The sequence below is a fragment of the Ailuropoda melanoleuca genome, chromosome 7 (genome assembly GCF_002007445.2).
Source record: "Ailuropoda melanoleuca isolate Jingjing chromosome 7, ASM200744v2, whole genome shotgun sequence".
NCBI classification, from domain to species: Eukaryota; Metazoa; Chordata; class Mammalia; order Carnivora; family Ursidae; genus Ailuropoda; species Ailuropoda melanoleuca.
The window spans coordinates 83,189,347-83,211,384 of NC_048224.1; the positions used below are offsets into that span (position 1 = coordinate 83,189,347).

Here is a 22,038-nt window from a genome sequence, read left to right on the forward strand (position 1 = left end):
CTGTTGCTTTTGTACACTGTTTCCTCTGTCTAAAATGCTTGAGACCCTTTTGTCATTTGCTATTGTCCTTAAAGACAGGTCACATTATCACTTTCTACTTGACAGATTTTCTTCCTGACATATCACTCTGCATGACGGTAACCCTCCTATGCTTCCACAACACCCTGTGCATATCTCTTTTTATACTGTAATACAATTGTTAATTTCCCCCCTTTCTTCCCTACTACTCTGTGTTCTTGAATGCCAGGAAGTATGTCTTAGTTTTCTTTGAATCCCCAACAGCCAGCCGAGTATACCTCAGGAGACACTTAGTAAATTCAAGAAAAAAAAAACATTAAAAATTTGTCTCTCCAAGAAGTATGCTATAGTAGAAATCAAGTGTTATACGGAGCTCTGACCATAACTAGCTATAAGTCACAAATTATAAACTTGCAATAAAATAAAGGGATCATCTAGATCTCTAAAGCTCCCTGTGATTTCTGTTAACTTAGTTTTTGATTCATAAATTCTTGACAGATAATAAAACTACTTTAAAAAGAACAGTCTTTAATTCAAACGTTTACTAATTTACACTGGATTTATCTCAGTTTTCAGGTTTTATTACTGAGGTTTTCTTTTATTGGTCTAGTGGCTGTGAAGAGGAAAGTTTTCCTAACTTGACAGCCTTAGAGGCAAGGATCCTATTTTACTCTGAGCTTCACTGGCATATGATTTTCCTCCCTTAAGACGTTCTCTCTTTGCTATCTCTTGCCTCCGCTTCTATTTCTACTCTTACCTTTTACCTAGCTCTAGAACTAGTTCAGGAAGATGTCTGCCACATAACAGAAACTAGTGATAGCAGAGGGGAAGAAAAGGAGAAGATGAGTTCCAGGAGTCATTATTTTCTCATCCTGTCTTCTCTTGCTTGGAGTGAGGGCACACTGGTCTTACAAAAACTTCACCCCAGTCCCTTGTTCACTACTACTCCTTCCACCTTCATCCCATCTTTTAATTTTAAAAAACAAAAACATAAAAAGGAGAGAGCTTTGTACCTTCTCTCAGGTTCCCCTTATCTTATCCTGTGTTTTTAAAAACTCTGCCCAGTAATTTTAAAACAAAGTCTCTACTCTTCTCTGTCATTCAGAGAGGAGTCTCCCTTTCCTACAGAAGCAGAGAAATGTGTCCCTACCTAAAAATATCTTCACATGGTAGTCAGTTCCTACTATTAAGAGACTGTTAGAACAACAGGCACATTATAAATTCATAAAGTCTTTTTTTTAAATCCTGACTGAAGGGGTAATTAGCACGTAAAAATCAGTTTAACTGATTTCATAAGGGAGAAGATTCACAAATTATAGTTACAAATTAACTTTGAAAATAGAAGTTATTTAAAATTCAAAGTCTGGTTATCCAAATGCAACTAATGATTTTGTATTTTATCACACTGTAATAGTAATAAGGATACTCATTCCCAGATATGTTTGAAAAGACCAATGTTATACTAGTTAAAATGCTTCCATCATAAAGAATATTTATTGAAAACAATTTGAAGAGATGTACAAATAAACCTAAGATGTGTGGTCCATTAGAAACTTACATTCTAAGAGCTAGGCAGTATAAAAATGTAATTATTTTATAAAACCTGATTGGCAAGTAAAGACAGGCAAAGTTTACTATATTGCATATAAATTCTACTACCTGGTTTCTTTTAAGGACACTTTCTATTTGTGTGTGAAGTTACCTTAACTGACACAGATTTAAATTGACTTAGAGAATAGAAGGTTATCTAAGATTTGGATGGCAGGCTAAGAGTTTTAACTTTAATTACTGAGCTAATTACCTCTCTGGAAGGAGTAAGGTCTATTTCTTCTTTGATTAAATAGACTAGATTGTCCCAGTGAGATGGGGGGGTATCATAAATCCTGGTTTACCTGGGACAATCTTGGCTGATAACAATTGTCTTGGAGTAGTTGCTAGGGTCCTCTTTCACTTTCAGAAGTATCAGTTTGGATGAGAAAGCATATGGTCACCCTACTTAACATGCTCTTTTCAAATTAAAGCAACAAATATTAATTAGGTATCCAGTATGTGGAAGGCCAAGAACTGAAGGGGATACAAAGAAATGTAAGAAATGGTATTTGCCCTCAAAGTGCTTAGGACCTAGTTGGAGAGACTGAATAAACATTTCAAGTTAAACATACAAAATTTAAATGACTTAAAAAATATAACTAGAACAAATATTACAAGAAAGTACGTAGTTACTTGTTAAACGAATGGCACAATAATTAGTTAGGAGTTTCACAAGACATAAAGGTCACTTCCAATTAAACAACACCACAACATCCATCAACACAATTTACTGAGTGCCTTGTATGTGCTAGATGGGGTTTAGAGTGCTTTACACTCATATTACTTAACCCTCACAATCATCCTAAGAGGCCTAATATTATTTATAAGGAAGGGAATTTTATGATGAGAAATGTTATCTGATAGAGGTCAAATAACATGCAAAAGTTTTATCTAACTAGTAAGCAGAGTTGGGATTTAAACCCAGGTTCTCTAATACCAAAGTCAGCGATCTTTTTATTGCTTTTCTCTTTACATAGGGTGGTGGTTCTCAACTGTGGGTTCTTTTGCCCCACCCCCCAGTGACATACGATAATATCTGGAAATATTTTTGTTTGTCATAAATGTGGTGGGGGTGTGGCTAGTGACTTTACAAAAATTTTTTTACAGATAAGATCTGAACTGAGTCTTGAAGCATTGGTAGGATTTGGATAGGCTAGGTATGGTGGAGATAAAGGCAGATTATAGATAAGAATAGTACAGAAAGTACAAGACAGGTTCAAGAAGATAGTGAATAAGCCAACTTAGTAAGATAAAAGAACACAATATTAAAGGGAAAGTGAAAGCAAGACTAGAAGATGCAATTATTTTTTTAAAAGACCAAGGAACCTGAACTGGATTCACTGAAGATATTTGAGAAGGGGAATGAATATAAGATTAATCACAAAACCAGGGAAAAGAGACTAATGAGAATGCTACTGGAATAATTAAATCATAAGGTATTCAGAGTTTGTGTGTTGGTGTGGCGTTGACAGTGAGAAAAAGAAGAAACCATAAGCATGTAAACTTTTATGTACCATAAATTTTTGTCATCTCAAAGGATAACAAATTATCATTCTTACCTGTAATGCACTGAAACTGTCCATCTTCTCTTCTTATTGTAAATGCTTCCCCTGGGTTAACTTGTACCAGAATGACCTTAAAATGAGAGAAAGAAGTATTAAAACAAAAAAAATAATAGAGTAAATAACAACAATCAAAATAGGGTAATTCAGTATAACAAAATGCTAAATGTTGCTAGAACAGATGTCAGCTATTTAACCTTATGAAAATGGGAAGGAAAATAGGATTACACATTTTACACATTTGTTAAAAAAGTATTACTTCACTTTTCTGGAGGTCAGACTTAGGCCAAAAGTAAGGGAATAAAAAAATACAGTGTCACATTTTTATTGGAAAGTTAATAAACTTCACTTGAAACAAAGATGGAATCAAACAGAATATTTGGCAGATCTATGCTTAGTTCATTAGCTGCTAAGTATTTCATTTTTTTAAAGATAAAGTATTGGGGTGTCTAGGTGGCTCAGTCGGTTAAGTGTCTGCCTTTGGCTCAGATCATGATCCCAGAGTCCTGGGATCAAGCCCCACATTGGGCTCCTTGCTTGGCAGGGAGCCTGCTTCTCCCTCTGCTGCTCCCCCTGCTTGTGCTCTCTGTCTGTCAAATAAATAAATAAAAATCTCAAAAAAAAGAAAAAGATAAAGTATAAATTGATAAGAAGAGCTTCAGATGAGCATCCCAGTTATATCTGGGAATACATAAAATTAATCCCACCTTTTTAAGTAGTTTTCATTATATAGATTTTTTATGACATCCGAAAAACAAAAAGCTGGAAAAAAAATCTGAAGTCCTTCTATCTTACAATAAACACCATTAGTATTTTGATAAATTTCTTAGTCTTGTTCCCTATGCATAGGCTTAATTTTCCCCCTTAAATAAATTTATATAAAAGGGCTCCAATTTGGTATCTTTTGAAGTTTAATATTTAAAGAAAAGACTTTTCCATGCTATTAATCACTCAAAGTACTTCCTCAAATGACCATACCATAAACTACTTAACCATTCTCTTAATATAAAGAATTCAGGTAGCTTTCAATTTTTCCATTATTATAAACAACACTGAAATGAGCGATTTGTATGTAGTTTTCTCCTTTAATTCATTTCGTTAATTTTTTTGAGCGGTGTTTAAGGTGGGGGGGGGTCTAGTTTCATTCTTTTACATGTAATATTCAATTTTCCCAGCACCATTTATTGAAGAGACTGTCTTTTCTGCATTGGGTGTTCTTGCCTCCTTTGTCAAATGTTAGCTGACCACATACATGCATGGGTTTACTTCTGGGCTCTTGATTCTCTTCCACTGGTCTCTGTTTCTTTTTTTGTGCCAGAACCATACTGCTTTGATTACTATAGCTTTATAATATACCTTGAAATCAGGAAGTGTGATGCCTTCCACTTTGTTATTCTTTTTCAGGATTGCTTTGGGTATTCAGGGGTCTTTTGCAGTTCCTTATACATTTTCAAAGTGTTTTTTCTACTTCTGTAAAAAATGCCATTGGAATGATAGGGACTGCACTGAATCTTAAGATGGCTTTAGGTAGTATGGATATTTTAACAACACTAATTCTTCCAATCCATGAACATGGGATACCTTTCCATTTATTTGTGTCTTCTTCAGTTTTTTTCATCTATGCTTTGTAGTTTTCAGGGTAGAGATCTTTCACCTCCTTGGTTAATACTTCAGGCAAAGACTGAAAGACCCTCACTTCAAGCAAAGTAGGTAAGAAGTAAGGTTAATGGAAAACAAAATAGTTAGAAATAATCCAAATATATTAATAAAATAAATATAAATGGATTAAGCTTGCATATCAAAAAGAGAGAAAATAAAATTAGATTTAAAAATGTTAGAGAGGGGTGCCTGGGTGGCTCAGGTTGAGATCTCGGGGTCCCGGGACGGAGCCCCACATCTGGCTACTCACTTAGTGTGAAGTCTGCTTCCCCCTCTTCCTTTGCCCCTCCCCCCACTTGTGATCTCTCTCTCTCTCTCTCTCTAATAAAATCTTAAAAAAAAAGTTACAGAGAGAAAACGTCAAACCCACTATTTTGGTGGTTTATTTTAATACCTTTCTCAGTGATTAACAGAACAAGTAGACAACAATCATCAAGGATATGGAAGATCTTAACAACACCACCAATAATCTTGGTTTAATGGCCATGTAAAGAATATTGCACCTAACAATTAGAAAACACATATTCTTTTCAAGCACACATGGAATTGACATGAAAATGAAAAGAATGGACTATAGAGAACACCATAAATCAAGTCCTCTACACAAATAAATGGAAACTATGCATGTCCTCTATGTATAGTTAAATTAGAATCAGAAATTTAAAAACGTATTTGCAAATTTTAAAAAGCTTCAGTAATGTATAAATACTTAGAAAAGACTGAAAATTAGTGTCCAAGTAAGTGAGAAAAGGCAGAGTTAACTCTAACTTTAAAAGAAAATTAACAACAACAAAAACAACAAAAAAAACGACCCAAAAATAAGAACAGAAATAATGAATCAGAACACAAGAAACACTAGAGGGTGAGAAAATAGCTTGAACAGAAATCAGAGTGAAGGATAACCAAGAGAAAAAAATTAAAGAGAAAAAAGTAGTCAGTCACCTTTTCTGGCTATGGAATTTTTCTCCCCCAAGGAGATTCCTGAACCTTGGGAGATTTTATGCAAGTAGATGGCTTTAAAATGCATTTTATAAAATCTAAGAACTTATCTCTCTACATCGGTTTTATTTAGGGGGCTAGGTCCTTATTACCCCATTATCTCAAATGTCGTATTTTCAGGGAAACCTTCCCTAACCAACAAATTCTGTGGTATGTTCACATACTTTCTACCATATTGATCTATTTTATTTTTTACCTAGCACTTGTCGCTATCTGAAATTATCTTGTGCACTTATTTGGTTAGTGTTTTACTGAGCAGTTTCTATTCCACTGGAACAAAAGCCCCATGAAAGCCAACATCTTGACTTATCTTACAAAATACTATACCCTAGAGCTTGGCTCATAATAGGTTTTCAATAAACTTCTGTTTAATGAATTAAATAAACAGTGAGGACTGGGGGTTATGTGGAAATCATTCATTCATTTGACAAATATTTATTGAGGTCTTATTACAGGTGAGGCTCTGTTCTAGATAATGGGTATAGAGTAGTAAAAAAAAATGGACAAAAATATCTGCCTTCATGTTACTGCAAAGAAAGAAAGTTAGAGGATTCAAGTTATGCCACTGAGTAATGCCAATTAAGAAAATTATTTTTAAGTTTAAAAAAATGCGGGCTGATTAGGAGAAATTCACACACACACACACACACAGTTGAAAATCACTTCACTGTTGCTAACATCACAGATCAAATCAGGGCTACTCTTTGTAATAAACGTGCATGCCTGAATTCTAAGCACACTTACAGGTTTCTGGCAACTAATCAAAAAGATTTTGTCCAGCTTAAAAATGCAGAACTCACTTATCATCTGGATTCCTACGTCATTTTATACTCATCTGCACACAACGGTGTAAATTTTCCATAAACTTATTATAAACAAAAGTACAATGTGATAAGGAGAAAGAAGAGAATAACTATGAATGACAGTTATTCTACCGGAGATAAAATATTGCCACAGAACTGCATAATCATAATAGCACAGCTTCTTAACAATTTAGTGACCACGGAAATTTTACAAAGTAACTCTCACAAGTGTGACAGGTGAGAAACCCTGGTAAATTATCCACCATTTCCTGATTCATATCATTGATGCCTCTATTTGCAAAGGGATATACTAGAGAGCAAATTTTACAAATACAGTATCATAAAATGATTACCTAATACTTTATTTGACTTTAACGATGGAATTCTTCAATATCTTCAAATTTCACAGAAACAAAATGGTTTGTGCTCTTAGGTTTATACTTATCTCAAATGCACTGCCGGTCCTTAAATCCCTAACCCCTTTAAGAAATCAAGAGTTCAGTCCTGACAGTTTCACTACACTCTTTGTAAAATATACTCAAACATGTTTCTCTTCCCTAATCAGTTTCTTTCACCTCTAATTACATCCCTCATAACAGATATGGTGCCATGTTCAAGACTCTACTGATACGATACATTAGCCAGCCAGTTTTCCTTTATCATCCTTTAGTGCAAATGCTAGGAACTTCTAATGCCTGGTTTGAGTTAATAGTGTCAACAGTGGCTGAACAGACAGTTGATAAAAGCAATTATCTGAATATTCACCAATAGGTCAATTTTCAGTATTCTGAACAGAGACATGTACAATAGTGAACATTTTAAGTGTATTCTGAACTTAAATATTCAGTACTACTAATATTTACATGGCTTCTTTAACAAGAAACACATGCTTGAAACATGTTTTGGCTGACATACCTAACCCAAAGGGTAGATTTATTGACAATGACTGTAGATAATGCCATATACCATATATATTTTAAAATCACTCTTACACGTAGGCTATGATGACACGTGGGAATATTTCTACAAAAATGTTATATTAAAACATAACACAAAAGATATGAAAATGTCACTGATTAAAGGTCTAAATATGCCTAGTATATTCATTAATGACAACCACAAAAATCTATAAGAACATAATAAAAATTTCATGTTCCTTAAATTCTTTGATGATGAAAAGACAGGCTTGGAGACGTTATGGAAGAGCAATAAAATTATAAAGGATCCAATATAAAATTACTTACTAAGGGAAGGAAATAAATTTCAAAAAAAAACCCAGAATAGAAGAATGGACATCTCTGGAGTGAAGAAGGAAAGAGAAGGACAAAGGGGCACAGACACTAGAGACTCACAAGTCTGACATGAACACCTCTAAAAAAACAGAGCATAGAGCTCAGGAAAAGGTGGAGCTGAAGGAGACCAGAGATATCATTTAGTCCAATCCAGGTTTATTTTTAAAAAGTAAATTAAGAGGTGATTATTATTATTGAAAAAGTTACTTCATTTTACAAAAACCATTCAACGAATTGTTCTATTATATAGTAAACTCCCAGTGTATTTACTTGTTACATCAATTAACCACTTACAGTGAAGCAAATTCAAATGAGCATTTATAATAAAAAATATAGTACTTAGGTACCACCTTGGAATCTGAAATAATGAATAAAAGTGCCAAAATTTATTTATTTATGCTTTGTCTATATAAATAAACCTTATTTAAATGTCAGGAATAAATACTTATTAAGAACATCTGTATATATTCTAAAGGAAACAGCAGTAAGTGAGCGATATTTGTATTTATTTATTTTTAAAGATTTATTTATTTTTTTGAGAGAGAGCAAGCAAGCATGGGGTAGGGGCAGAGGGAGGGGGAGAGGGAGAGAATCTCAAGCAGACTGCCCACTGAGCCTGGAGCCTGATGTGGAGGTCTGATATCACCACCTTGAGATCATGACCTAAGCCAAAATTAAAAGTTAGCCACTTAACCAATTGAGCCACCAGGCACCCTTAGTGATATTTTAAAAATAGAAACACCTAGGTATAAATTATATTTTACTATTTTAATTTTCAACTGTTACTAATCACTTCATTGCTAAATATAACTCAGAAAACATTCTTTTGCATTTGAAAGATATGTATACATAACTCCTTCGTCATCTGTTTCAATTTTACCTAACTGCTGTCAGTCTAAGCTCTTTACTTGTAAAATAAGAATAAGAAAAAAGCTATCTTACACCGGCTCCACAGCACAAATTAAGTGTATGAGATAAAATGATGTGGACTAGATGAAAGGAAAGACAACTTACCATCACGCTGGGAACTTTTCAAAATACTGTACAGATAGTTAGGTCTGTCTGCAAAGGGTGAGGAATATGGGATTTTCCCCTTAGCTTGAATCCCAGGGAAATAATCAGTCTTTCTAATGCAATTACTCATAAATTGCTAAGATGGCCCTCAGGAAAACTATGCTATTATTTATTACTCCAGAAAGTATCACTACTTTAAAACCTAAAGGATTCAGTAAAAGATACAAGGTTTGGTGGGGTACCTGGTTGGCTCTGGTGGTAGAGCATGCAACTCTTGATCTCAGGGTCATGAGTTCAAGCCCCATGTTAGGTGTAGAGCTAACATAAAAAAGCAAAAAATAAGTAAGGTTGGTGTGCTAATATTCTATAATATCTAAAAGGAAAAACAGAAAGACTCCCAATGTGTTATAAGTGATCTGTTCTGTGCAGTTAAACGTCTAACTTTCTGAATTTAGGAAGTACATTCAAAGTTTGTTTCTCTAAAACTCTAACAGTTTAAATTATTTTGAAAAATATATACCTAATATAAAATGTTTAAGGATGTATTAATTTCTAAAAATGTTCACCTTTATTTTCATATGAAATAATCTACAAAACCAAATATAATCACTGAAAAAAATAAAGAGAAAAATGTTTATCTATGGAATCAATCTTGCAGATATAGTTTAATTTACAAAGGTCACCAACTTGCACTCTTCACTGTACATTAAGATTGATATTGAGTCAGATCTGAGAACAAAGTACGTGACGTTTCTATTTCTGAAACCCAGTAGAGGGCTTAGTAGACAGAGGAAAAAATCAACCCAAAAGTCAAAAACATGTATTCGTGCTTCCAATATTTACGAGCGTATTATCTTGGCTATCATCTTAGTTTGCTTAGCTGCCATAACAAAGTACCATAGACTGGGTAGGGGGGAAAGTGCTTTGGAACAAATCAAAATTTGTTCTCTCATAGTTCTAAAGACTAGAAGTTCAAGCTCAAGGTGTCAACAGGGTTGGTTTCTTCTGAAGGCTCTCTCCTTGGCTTGCAGATGGCTACATTCTTCCTGTTTTTTCACATAGTCTCCCTCTAGGTGTATTTGTCTTAATATCCTCTTATTAGAAGAACTTTGGTAAAAGGGAGAATTCTATCAGATGAAAGCCTGCCCTAATGACCTCATTTTAGCTTAATTACTTCTTTAAAGACCCTACCTCCAAATATAGTCATATTCTGAAGTACTGGGGGTTAGAACATAGGAATTTCAGGATGGATTGAGGAAAACACAATTCAGCATAAAGCAGCAACCCTCAGATTACAGAAAATACATGAGCAAAATTCTCTGTAATGCCTAATCCTTTTCCTGTTTTTTTTTTAATCCAACTGCTTCTTTATGCTTGCTCAAGGGTGTCAACTTAATAAGGTTGAGAGTAATAATAAAAGGGAAAATCCTCTGTGCTTTGTACCCTTGAATAATAGTTAACGTACCTTTAGCAATGTAATTCCTTAATCCATGACTGAAGGCTTTCGAAGTAACTCAATACTAATGGGGTTGTTTTGATGACTAAGTGAATTAACATATGTCAAGTGCTTAAGAAAGTTAATGGCATACAGTAAGCACTATCTGTACATGTTAGCTATTGTTATTGTAAGCACTGTATATGTACCTCTTAGTATTATTATTAATAGTGTAGATCTGTCACCTTCAGGATTTGCCCCCAGCCTAGAAGTTGATCAATTTACACATAAGAGAGATAATATACCCAGAACACAATGTTTAAGAGACTTCTCCTGAATTGGTCTGGGACCTGCCTGCCTCTCTATATTTTGTTGTACTCACCCTTCAGCCTGCTCTACTACTTTTAATACAGTGTTCCACGGCCAATAGCTTCCTTCTCATTTCCTGGTCTATGACTTATATACTAAGCATTTATTTACTCTAGCATGACATCTGATTCAGACTTGACTTCTGCTAAGATTTTCCTATGCTGAACCTCTGTGCTTCAGGACTTAAGTCTGGAAGCAAAAAATTCTTCTACTTATTCCTTCAAGATACTGAAGCCCAAGCAGAGTTAAATTATTCCTGTAATAAGGCCCTCAGCAATTTGTACAACTTCTCAGTATAATGCTTAGCACATAATTGTATTCGGTTGCTTACATGTTGTCACCTCCACTACATGAGTCCTTCATAAGACTTCAATCCATTTATTTTTATAGTTATAGAGGCTACAGAAGTTCAACAAATGTTTGCTGAAATAACTACTGTCCATCTCTAAATAACTCCTAAATCTTTTCCTCTGGTTTTGAGACCAGGGCTAGCTGATAAAACTTTCTGTAATGACAGAAATGTTCTATACTCTACCTGGAAGGATAGCTTCTAGCTACATGTGGGTATACAAGTGCTTTGTGCGTATACAAGTGCTTTTGAGCATTTAAAATGTGACTAGTGAAAATGATAGACTGAATCTGTAATCTTATTTACTTTTAATTAGTTTAATTTAAATTAGTGGTTAATGGCTACCATGTCAGACAGTACCATGCTAGATTTGCCAAGCTCCAACATTACTTTTCAAACTACTTTCTGGATTTATTTGCCTTGATAAATTGCAGGCGCCTCAATCTTATTATGTCTAAATTTGAATTCATTATCTGACTTTCCTAGGAAATTAAGCTGAGAAATACATTTCAGCTAAATATACTATCAATTCACAAAAAAGTCTGAATTACTTACACAACAAAGTGTTATTAAATTGACTTGATTATAAGAACTTTGAATCAAGCTTTATCTACATTTCCCTAGATCCTACCAATCTGCAGATACATTGGCTGAGGTAACATACTTCCGCAAAAGTCTAAAAATAGACTAATGTTTGGAAGTAAAAGGACAATTATCAAATTACTGAATGTGAATTTAGGTTTTAAGAATAACTCATAAAATTAAGAATACACCACCATATAAACAACTGAGATCTGTCAACCATGCACCCACTTAATTCATTTATTTGGTGAATAATTAATGAGCAAATAGTATGTTAGTTTGTGGAGTTGGGGATACAAGGATGAATCCATGAGACAGCACAGCAATTACAGTGCTAAGATAGAAGAGTACAGGGTATAATATATGATAATTAGAAAATACTTAAATTTTTTTTCTGTTTAGGCTCATTTTTCTAAAAGCTTTTTAGAAATAAAGGTACTGTGACAGAAAACAAATACGGATTTTATAATGAGGCAATTCTACATTCAAATCCTACTTTATGACTTAATAAATGTGTTTTTTAGGTGAATTATTTAAACTCTGTGACCCTTAGTGCCTTCTTTTCTAAAATGCAGTGCTTTTGCAGTATTAAGAGAAACACTTTATGTAAAACTCCCAGCACAGTGCCTGACATACAGCAGACCTTCAAAAATAACAAGTATTTCCTTTAAATCCAGTACAAAGAGAATCCTAATTAATCATCTAGACTATGTGGAATACTTCATTCTCTGACAATGGTAAAAAAATGAGGTTATGTCCCATACATAAAAATATATAGATAATGTATGCACATATGTGTATATATAGGTGTGCGTGCATACACACATACACATCTCCATGCATACATATGCAACTAATGATCTGTATCTTCCCCTATTTCAGAATGTCTTGTAAGAAGATATGTCCTTTATTATTTTCTTATCAATCCTAGTACAAAGGATCATACTTGCACAAGTATGCCAAGTATCCCACTGAACGTATTATGTGAAGGTTGGAAACAATTAAATCTTTAGTTTCTAAAGCCAGTTCTAATTAAAAGGTCATATTTAAAATTTTCCCCATATTAAATAAAATAAAATTCTGAAGAAAGAGTATATGAATTTATTAGTATTAGACTATCACTGTCAATTCAAATTTCCAGATGTCATTATTTGGGTTTGCATGTCCATATATTTTTAATCATTCTACTACCTTAAAAACTGGCATTCAAACTAAGTCCAAGGTAGTATAACAAATAAGAGTTGTTGAATCACTATGTTGGTACATCTGAAACTAGTGCAACACTGTGTGTCAATTACACTATTAAAAAAAGAAAATACGGTAAATCCAAAGTATCAAGATTGCCCAAGGGGATAATTGTAACATCATTAGCCAAAAGTTGTGTGTTGTACCTTCTCAGCAAAGCATTTTCATACTTATCACTTATTTTATTCATTTTAGGACTGAGTTTAAAATATAAATAAATTATTCAAACTGATAATACTTGAACAATAACATACATTCCTTTAACGTAAATACTCCCAGTGTAAACTGCCTACACCTGAAAATGAACTAATCAGTTTTCAAAATAAAGTTTAAAAATTAAAAGTTTACCTTAAATGCTGACAGTCTCCTCACAAAACACGTTTTCTTAAATAAATTGCATCAATATACTGAAATCAATTCATTATGTCCATTAAAACTCAAACTTGACTCAAGTTTTTAAAGTGAGATTTTTACAGCATAACAGGATCAAGTCAAAAGAAGTTGCTGAAGTAATTCTAAATTTCAGAAGTTTTTATGATGACGATGTTACATGGATGACAAATACTATTAGGTTATTTTGAATGTAGCAATACATTATTCACATAAAAAGTATATATGTATAAAATATAGTCATTTCAAAATATTAACAAATTAATTAAAATACAATGAGAACACTCTTTAAAGATGTATGCCAATTAGTTCTCGCAAAACAGTTATGTTTCTTTCCAGTGTCTTACAACAGTTTATTTACAATTTATAAATATATGTATAGATAAATATATAAGGAAGTAGTGTCACTACGCAGATAATTTAACATACACTTAGAAATGATTTATCTATCAATGCTTTAATTCTGAAATAGACTCTAAATTTATCAGATTTATCAAAGAAAGATTGGTAACAGTCTTATAGAAATAATTTACTTCAAAAGATAATAATTTACTTTCGGATTACTAGCAATCACATTTACATTATATAAACACATAACTAAAATATGTAGATGGGTTTAAAAATATTTAATATTTTTTGAGATACCCATATACCACAAAATTTACCCTTTAAGGGATACAATTCAGTGGTTTCTAGTACAGAGTTGTACAACCATCACCAAAGTAAATTTTAAAACATTTTCACAGTTTGGGAGAAATTATAGACTTTTTATGACAGGCTTCTTTCACTTAGCCTAAAGCTTTTGAGGTTCATCCAAGTATCTGCATATACTGAAGTACTTCATTCCAGTTTACGGCCAAATAACATTCCATTGTATGAATATATCACATTTATCCATTCATTTGTTGATGGACATCTGGATTGTTTCCACCTTTCAGCTATTATGAATAATGTTAAATTTTTACATGGACATACGTTTTCATTTCTCTTGAGTATATACCTAGGAACAGAACTGCTGCTCATACAGTAACTAAGATTAATTGAGTAACTGCCAGACTATTCTCCAAAGTAGATTCCCAATTTACATTCCCAACAGCAGTGTATGAGGATTCCAATTTTTCCACATCCTTGCCAACACTTGTTATTATCTGACTTTTTGAGTCTAGCCATTCTATAGCTCATCTCACTGTGGTTTTGATTTGCATTTCTCTAATGATCAATGATGTTGCACAACTCTTCATACAATTAATGGCCACGTCTATAATTTTTCTGAAGAAATTACCATTTAAAACCTTTGTCCACTTTTTAATTGGATTGTCATTTTATTGTTTAGTTTTAAGAGTTCTGTATATATTCTGAATATGAGCCCCTTTTCAGATAGGTATAGGATTTGCAAAATTTTACGGGTTGTCTTTTCAGTTTCTTGATAGGGTCCCTTGAAATAAAACATTTTTAAATATTGTTGAAATATATTTCATTTTTTCTTTTATTTGTGTTGTTAATATCCTATCTAGGAAACTACTGCCTAATTCAATATCATGAAGATATGCCCCTATGTTTAACAGTTTTAAATTTCAGCGCTTATTTTAGACGTTTAATTTTTGTATACTGTATGAGGTACACATCCATCTTCATGCTTTTGCATGTGGGTATCCTGTTATCTCAGCACCATTTGTTAAAAAGACTATTCTTTTCCCATTGAATCATCAGGCATCCTTGTGAAAGTCAAGTAACCATAAATGTAAGGGTTTGTTTCAGGACTCTTAATTCTTTATTCCACTGATCTCTCTATATATCTATCATTATGCCAGTACCACACTGTCTTGATTACTGTGGTTTTATAACAAGTTTTAAAATTAGAAAATGTTGAGTCCTCCAACTTTATTCTTCTTTTTAAAGACTGTTTGGATATTCTGGGTCCTTTGTATTTCCCTATGAATTTCAGGATGTACTTGTCAATTTCTACAAATACTCAGCTGGGATTGTGCTAGGAATGTGTTGAATCTGGACAATTTAGATAGTGCTGCCATCTTAACAATATTAACTGCCACCTTAACAACCTTAACAATATTCTGTGATCATGAGATTTCTTTCCATTTAAGTCCTCCTTTCAATGGTGCTCTGCAATTTTCAGTGTACAAGTCTTATACACCTTTTGTTGAATTTCTTCCTATGTATTTTATTCTTTTTGATACTATTAGAAAAGGAAATGTTTTCTTAATTTCATTTTCAGATTGGTCATTGTTAGTTTAGAAATATGACTGATTCCTCTATAATGAATTTGTATCCTACGACCTTGCTGAACTCATTAATTCTAATAATTTTTAAGTGGATTTTAGGATTTTCTTTTTACAAGATCATGTCACCTGAGAATAAAGACAGTTTTCTTTTTCCAACCTGGATGCCTTTAATACCTTTGCTTGCTTATTTGCTTTAGCTGGAATTTCCAGCATAATGTTGAAAAGTAGTAGTGAGAGCAGGACATCCATGTCTTATTCTTGATCTTAGGGAAAAACCATTCAGTCTTTCACCGTTAAATATGTTAGCTGTTTGCTTTTTTTTTTTTTTAATAGATGCCCTTTATGAGATTGAGGAAATTTCTTTTTCTAATTTACTATTTTTATCATAAAAGGTTTTGAATTTTGTCAAATTCTTTTTCTGAGTCTATCAAATAGATGACCATGTAGTTTTTGCCCCTTTTCTATTACTGATGTATTAGACTGACCACTTTATGTATGCTGAACCCATTTTGCATTCCTGGAATAAAACCCACTTAGTTGTGGTATATATTCTATACATTGCTGGGTTTGGCTTGCTAGTATCTTGGAGATCTTGTGTCTATATTCATGAGGAATACTGATCTATAGTTTTCTTATGTCTCTGGTTTAGGTTGATGCTAATTCTCCTTTAAATATTTAGTGGTATTCATCAGTGAGGCATCTGGCTCTGGGCTTTCCTTTGTGGAAATTTTTTTTGGTTATAAAATTCAATCTCTTTACTTCCTATAGCTCTATTCAGATTTTTAGTATTTTTCTTAAGTCAGTTTGGTAGTTGTGTCTTTCTAGGTATTTGTCTAGTTCAGATAGGTTATCTATTTGTTGGCATATAATTGTTCACAGTATTCCCTAATAATCCCTTTTGTACCTATAAGATCTGTAGTAATGTCTCCGCTTTCATTCTTGATTTTAGTAAAGTGAGTCTTTTTTTCTTTCCAGTCTGTCTAAAGGGTTGGCAATTTTGTGATCTTCTCAAAGAGTTAACTTTTGGTGTGTTGATTTTTCTCTATTTTTCTAGTCTCTATCTCATTTATTCCCACGCTAACCTTTACAAAATTCCTTTTGCTTGCTTTCGGTTTAGTTTACTTTTTTCCCCCTTGTTTCTTAAGGTTGGGTTATTGATTCAAAATCTTTCTTTTTTGTTAACATAGGCTTTCAAAGCTACAAATGTCCATCTTAACACTGCTTTAGCTATATCCCATTAATTTTGGTAGGCAGCTCTTTTGTTTTCATTCATCCCAAAGTATGTTCTAATTTTCCTTGTGATTTCTTTCAGTGGTTATTTAGGAATGTATTGCTTAATTTCCATATATTTGTTAATTTCCCCAATTCTATTCTGTTATTGATTTCTAATTTATTCCATTTTGGTTAGAGAATATACTTTGTATTATTTCTGTCTTTTAAGACTTACTGATATTTGTTTTATGGCCTAGCATATAATCCATTGTGAACAGAAATCCACGTGCACTTGAGAAGATTATAGATTCTGCTGTTGGATGGAGTGTTCTACAGGTGTCTGTTAGAACTGGTAGGTTTACAGTGTTGTTCCAGTCTTCTATTTACTTATCTTTTGCCTAGTTGTTCTATTCATCATTGAAAGTCTGAAGTCTATTTCTCTCTTCAATTCTGTCAATTTTCAATTCAGGTATTTTAGGGTTCAGTTGTTAGGTACAGAGTGACCCTTTTAGCATTATAAAATGTCCTTGTCTCTAGTAATTTTTTGTCTTAAAAAGTCTATTTGGGGTGCCTGGGTGGCTCAGTCGGTTAAGCATCTGCCTTCAGCTCAGGTCATGATCCCAGGGTCCTGGGATCGAGCCCTGCATCGAGCTCCCTGCTGAGCAGGGAGCCTGCTTCTCCCTCCCCCTTGGGTCCTTCCCCCTGCTCATGCTCTCTGTCAAATAAAGAAATAAATAAAATCTTTAAAAAAAAAAGTCTATTTGTCTGATACAAGTACAACCATTTACCTTGCTACAGCTTACGCTGTATATCTTCTTCCATCTTTTAAATTTCAACCTATTTGTGTTTTTGATTTAAAGAGTGTCCCTTGTAGATACAGCACACAGATCATGGTTTTTATCCATTATGTCAATTGCTGTCTTTTCATTGTCATGTTTAATTCATTTAGATTTAATGGAATTTCTGATAAGGTATAGTTTACAACTGCCATTTTGCTCTTTGTCCTCTATGTAATTATGTCTTTTTTGTTCTCCAATTCGTCTATACTGCTTTTGTGTGTGTGTGTTAAAAATTCCTAGTGCTCCATTTTAATTCTCTTACTGTTTCTTTTACTACATTTCTTTCTTTTTTATTTTCTTAGTAGATGCCCTGGGGATTACAATTAACTTCTTAATTTATAAAAATCAAATCCAGATTAATTGCAATTTCAATTATATATAAAAACTTTGCTCCTCTATAGTTTTTTGTCCCCTCCTTTGTAATATTATTTTAACTATTTATATCCTTATATAAGCCAATCATATAATTATATATATAATACATATTATATATATATATATATCACACATATTATATATATATATATATATCACAAATGTGTTTTGAATCAGATGAAAAAAATTAAAAAAATATATTTATACTAACTTTTGAGTACACCTATGCAGTTACTTTTACTGGTGCTCTTTACTTCATATGGATTCATTTACTGTCTTGTGAATAGTCTTACTGAATGCAAGCAGAGTGTTGAAAAAGCGTTCACTAACCATTCCTAAAAGCTGTTCCTTTTTTTTTCCTGCACTTGCCACTTTTTTTTATTATGCTATGTTAGTCACCATACAGTACATCATTAGTTTTTGATGTAGTGTTCCATGATTCATTGTGTGCAAATAACACCCAGTGCTCCATGCAATACGTGCTCTCCTTAATACCCTTCACCAGGCTAGTCCATCCCCCTCCCCCCTCCCCTCTAAAACCCTCAGTTTGTTTCCTGGAGTCCACAGTCTCTCATGCTTCATTTCCCCCTGTTTACCCCCCCTTCATTTTTCCCTTCCCTTTCCTAACGATCTCCCTGCTACTATTCCTTATGTTCCACAAATGAGTGAAACCATATGATAATTGTCTTTCTCTGCTTGACTTATTTCACTTAGCATAATCTCCTCCAGTCCCATCCATGTTGATGCAAATGTTGGGTAAGCATCCTTTCTGATGGCTGAGTAATACTTCATTGAATATAATGGACCACACCTTTATCCATTCGTCTTCTGAAGGGCATCTCGGCTCCTTCCACGGTTTGGCTACTGCGGACAATGCCACTATGAACACTGGGGTGCATATGGCCCTTCTTTTCACTATGTCTGTATCTTTGGGGTAAATACGCAGTAGTGCAATTGCTGGGTCATACGGTAGCTCTATTTTTAACTTTTTGAGGAACCTTCACACTGTTTTCCAAAGTGGCTGTACCAATTTGCATTCCCACCAACAGTGTAAGAGGGTTCCCCTTTCTCCACATCCTCTCCAACCTAAAAGCCATTCCTAAACATTTCTGAATTGCTTTATTAGTATCAACTGAATCAGCATTTACCTACAACCAAGTGTTTTCAATTTTTGAATTTAAACTCAACTTCCTTTCTTAACCCAAAGTGACTTAGATTAGGGATCAGAAAATAAGATTCTAGGGTCAACTCTGCCACTAAGTGTATAACCTTGGATTAAGTTAGTTAATGGTGAACTTTAGTTTTTCCATGTGTAAATATGTGAATTGGACTACTTTTCTATACTTTCTTTCAAATTCCATAATCTCATATTATTTTTCTAAAAAAAATTATCAGGTTTCCCCCATTATTTCCACTTCCACAGTTGGTATTCTCTAAATCCTCATTACTTTATGCCTGGTGGAGTGGAGAGATAAGTCAATTAGTGGGTTTTTGGTTTTTTTTAAGTATTTCCCCACTCCATTCTACTTTAATTGTGTAGTTAAACAGAATAATTTTCCCCAAGGAAAATCCATGGATTTACTTGTAACTTTACTGACTACCTATTGCTTATTATGTCAAATCCAAAACTTAGAGCATTAAAAGTCTTTATCAACTATCCTATCTGTAATGTCTAAGCTTACGTCTTTCATTTCAAACGTAGAGAAAAGTAGAGAGTATTATATCTATCAGTTTCTGGGAATCAACCAGATTTACCACCATGTTGCCAAAGTGCCTCAAATGCTCTTCAGAAAGAGACATGTAAGTTTACAGATCTTTTTTTTTTTTTCTGAACTTGGGATATACCTTTCTTATCCTTGTTTTTTTTTTTTTTAAGATTTTATTCATTTGTTTGACAGAGAGAGACAGTGAGCAAGAAAAACAGAGAGAGAGAGAGAAATTGAGAGAACAGTGAGCAAGAAAAACACAGAGAGAGAGAGAAATTGGGAGCGGCAGAGGGAGAAGCAGACTCCCTGCAGAGCAGGGAGCCTGACATGGGACTCGATCCAGAACCCTGGGATCATGACCTAGGCCAAAGGCAGATGCTTAGCTGACTGAGCCACCCAGATGCTCCTTATCCTTGTTTTAATATTCTTAATATGCATGCCTGAATCCAATGTTAGTATATACCATCATTTTGTGAGTTTTTTAGTTTATATCGGTGGCATCATGTTTTACATATCCCTTTCTAATTTGCTATTTTACTCAATATTGTACTTTTGAGACTTATCCATAGTATAAATTCATGCAAAGGAATTCTGGTATATAGTATCCCATTGTATGAATCCTCCAAATTCTATTCATTTCTCTACTAATGGACATTTATATTATGTTCAGCTCTTTCATTATTACAAAACACAATGAATAGTCTTGCACATGTGCCCTTATACACATGTGTAAGATTTTCTGTAGGATAAATATCTAGAAGTATATATGTTAGATTTTAGATATGCACTTTTTCAGCTTTATTAAATATTGCCAGATAGTTCCTCCAAAAAGGATGCGCCAGCAGTATATAAGGGATTACACTGATCTACAGCTTTTCTATACTGTCAGATTTCTTAATATTTTACATCCTCATTGAGGTTTTAATTTGCATTTCCTTCCTTCAAAACATAGCTCCAATATCCTTTCTTCCCCTAAAACCTTTCATTAGAGCCATGAATTACCCCCAAGAAGAGAGGGTACTTTGTCTGTATATAGGCAGTATGTGATCAACTTCACAGTTAACATGAAATTCTTTTCTTCATGCAACAAGTACTCATTAATATGCCAGTTAAGTTAGCCAGCTGTTTAAAATGCCAGTTTCAATATTACATAGATATGAAAACTATTAAGTGGCCAATAATATGTATATAGACACATATGAGACATTGGGATTGATGCTGACTAGTTAAATAATAGGTATTTTATTCACTATTTCCTAAAAAGAAGGCATAATGGATAATTTAGAGCCATGCTGAAATAGAAAAAGAAAATACTTTCAAGTGTAATTAAGTATTTCCAAGACAATAGTGATGAGAAAAGCCTTTTACATCACTTACAGCCCTTGCCCATATACTGGGGTTATAATACTGTATATATATGGGAGGGCAGGAGGTAATACACTAACTGTAAATCATTAGGGGCAGAAATAATATCGTGTACTTAGTATTTCTTATACGACTTAATCCAGTTGTGGTTCCCTTAGTAAATGCTTGTGAAATTGAATTGTACTTCAGTTCCTAAAAATGCAGAATTAGTGAACTAACCATCAGATCTAATCAATTTTAAATCTAAAGATTTATAATCTGTCATACAATCATGATTCCTACCTACCCATGTGAAGCAAGAGAAAGATATTTAAGGGACAATTTAAAATATGGAAAAAAATATCAATGGTAGCAATAAAATATTTTTTTCTGATTACATTTTCAGGGAGGCAGAAAATGAGGACAATATGAACTATTACTACTTTAATTATTAAACAAAACAACAGTGTGAGTTGGTTAATTCTGAACTCATTAAAACAAATTATTTTCAGAATTGTATCAGAAAGATGACTCTCCCCATGTTCCTCACTATAAAACCAAAACCAAAACCAAAAAACCCCAAACTTAAGAAGTGTTCAAGAATGTCCTTGAAGAATTATTTGTGATAGCAAAAACTGGAAACAATCCAAGTTTCCATTAATACTACATTAAAGCAATTAATGTATATTTATATAATGGAATATTATGTAGCAAATACCTATGGTATAGGTGGTAACATGGATGAATCTCATACATCAATTGTTGAGCAAAAGAAACTAGAGACACAATTATACATATTGTGTAATTCTATTTATATACAATTCAAAAATAGGTAAAACTAACCTTTGGTTTGAGGAGGAAAATGGAGATACTGGGAGAGAGGACGTACTCCTTGGGAAGGGGTACAAGGGAGCAGTTTTGGGGGTGCTGGTAAAGCTCTGTTTCTTGACCTGAGGGTAGTTATAGTGACTATATTTTTATTTTTTTAATCAGGCACAGATATGATTTATACGCT

At 33.4% G+C, this 22,038-nt stretch overlaps 1 protein-coding gene across 3 annotated transcripts in view; it reads right to left on the reverse strand.

Annotated features, from left to right (window-relative positions):
* Nucleotides 1-22,038, reverse strand: part of FNDC3A (fibronectin type III domain containing 3A) — a 174,853-nt gene that overhangs the window by 111,205 nt on the left and 41,610 nt on the right. For all 3 annotated transcript variants that reach the window (XM_002919108.4, XM_034665161.1, XM_019799544.2), the window contains one exon: nt 3,168-3,243. In XM_002919108.4, coding sequence (XP_002919154.1) covers nt 3,168-3,243 — 76 coding nt within the window. The remainder of the gene's footprint in view (nt 1-3,167; nt 3,244-22,038) is intronic.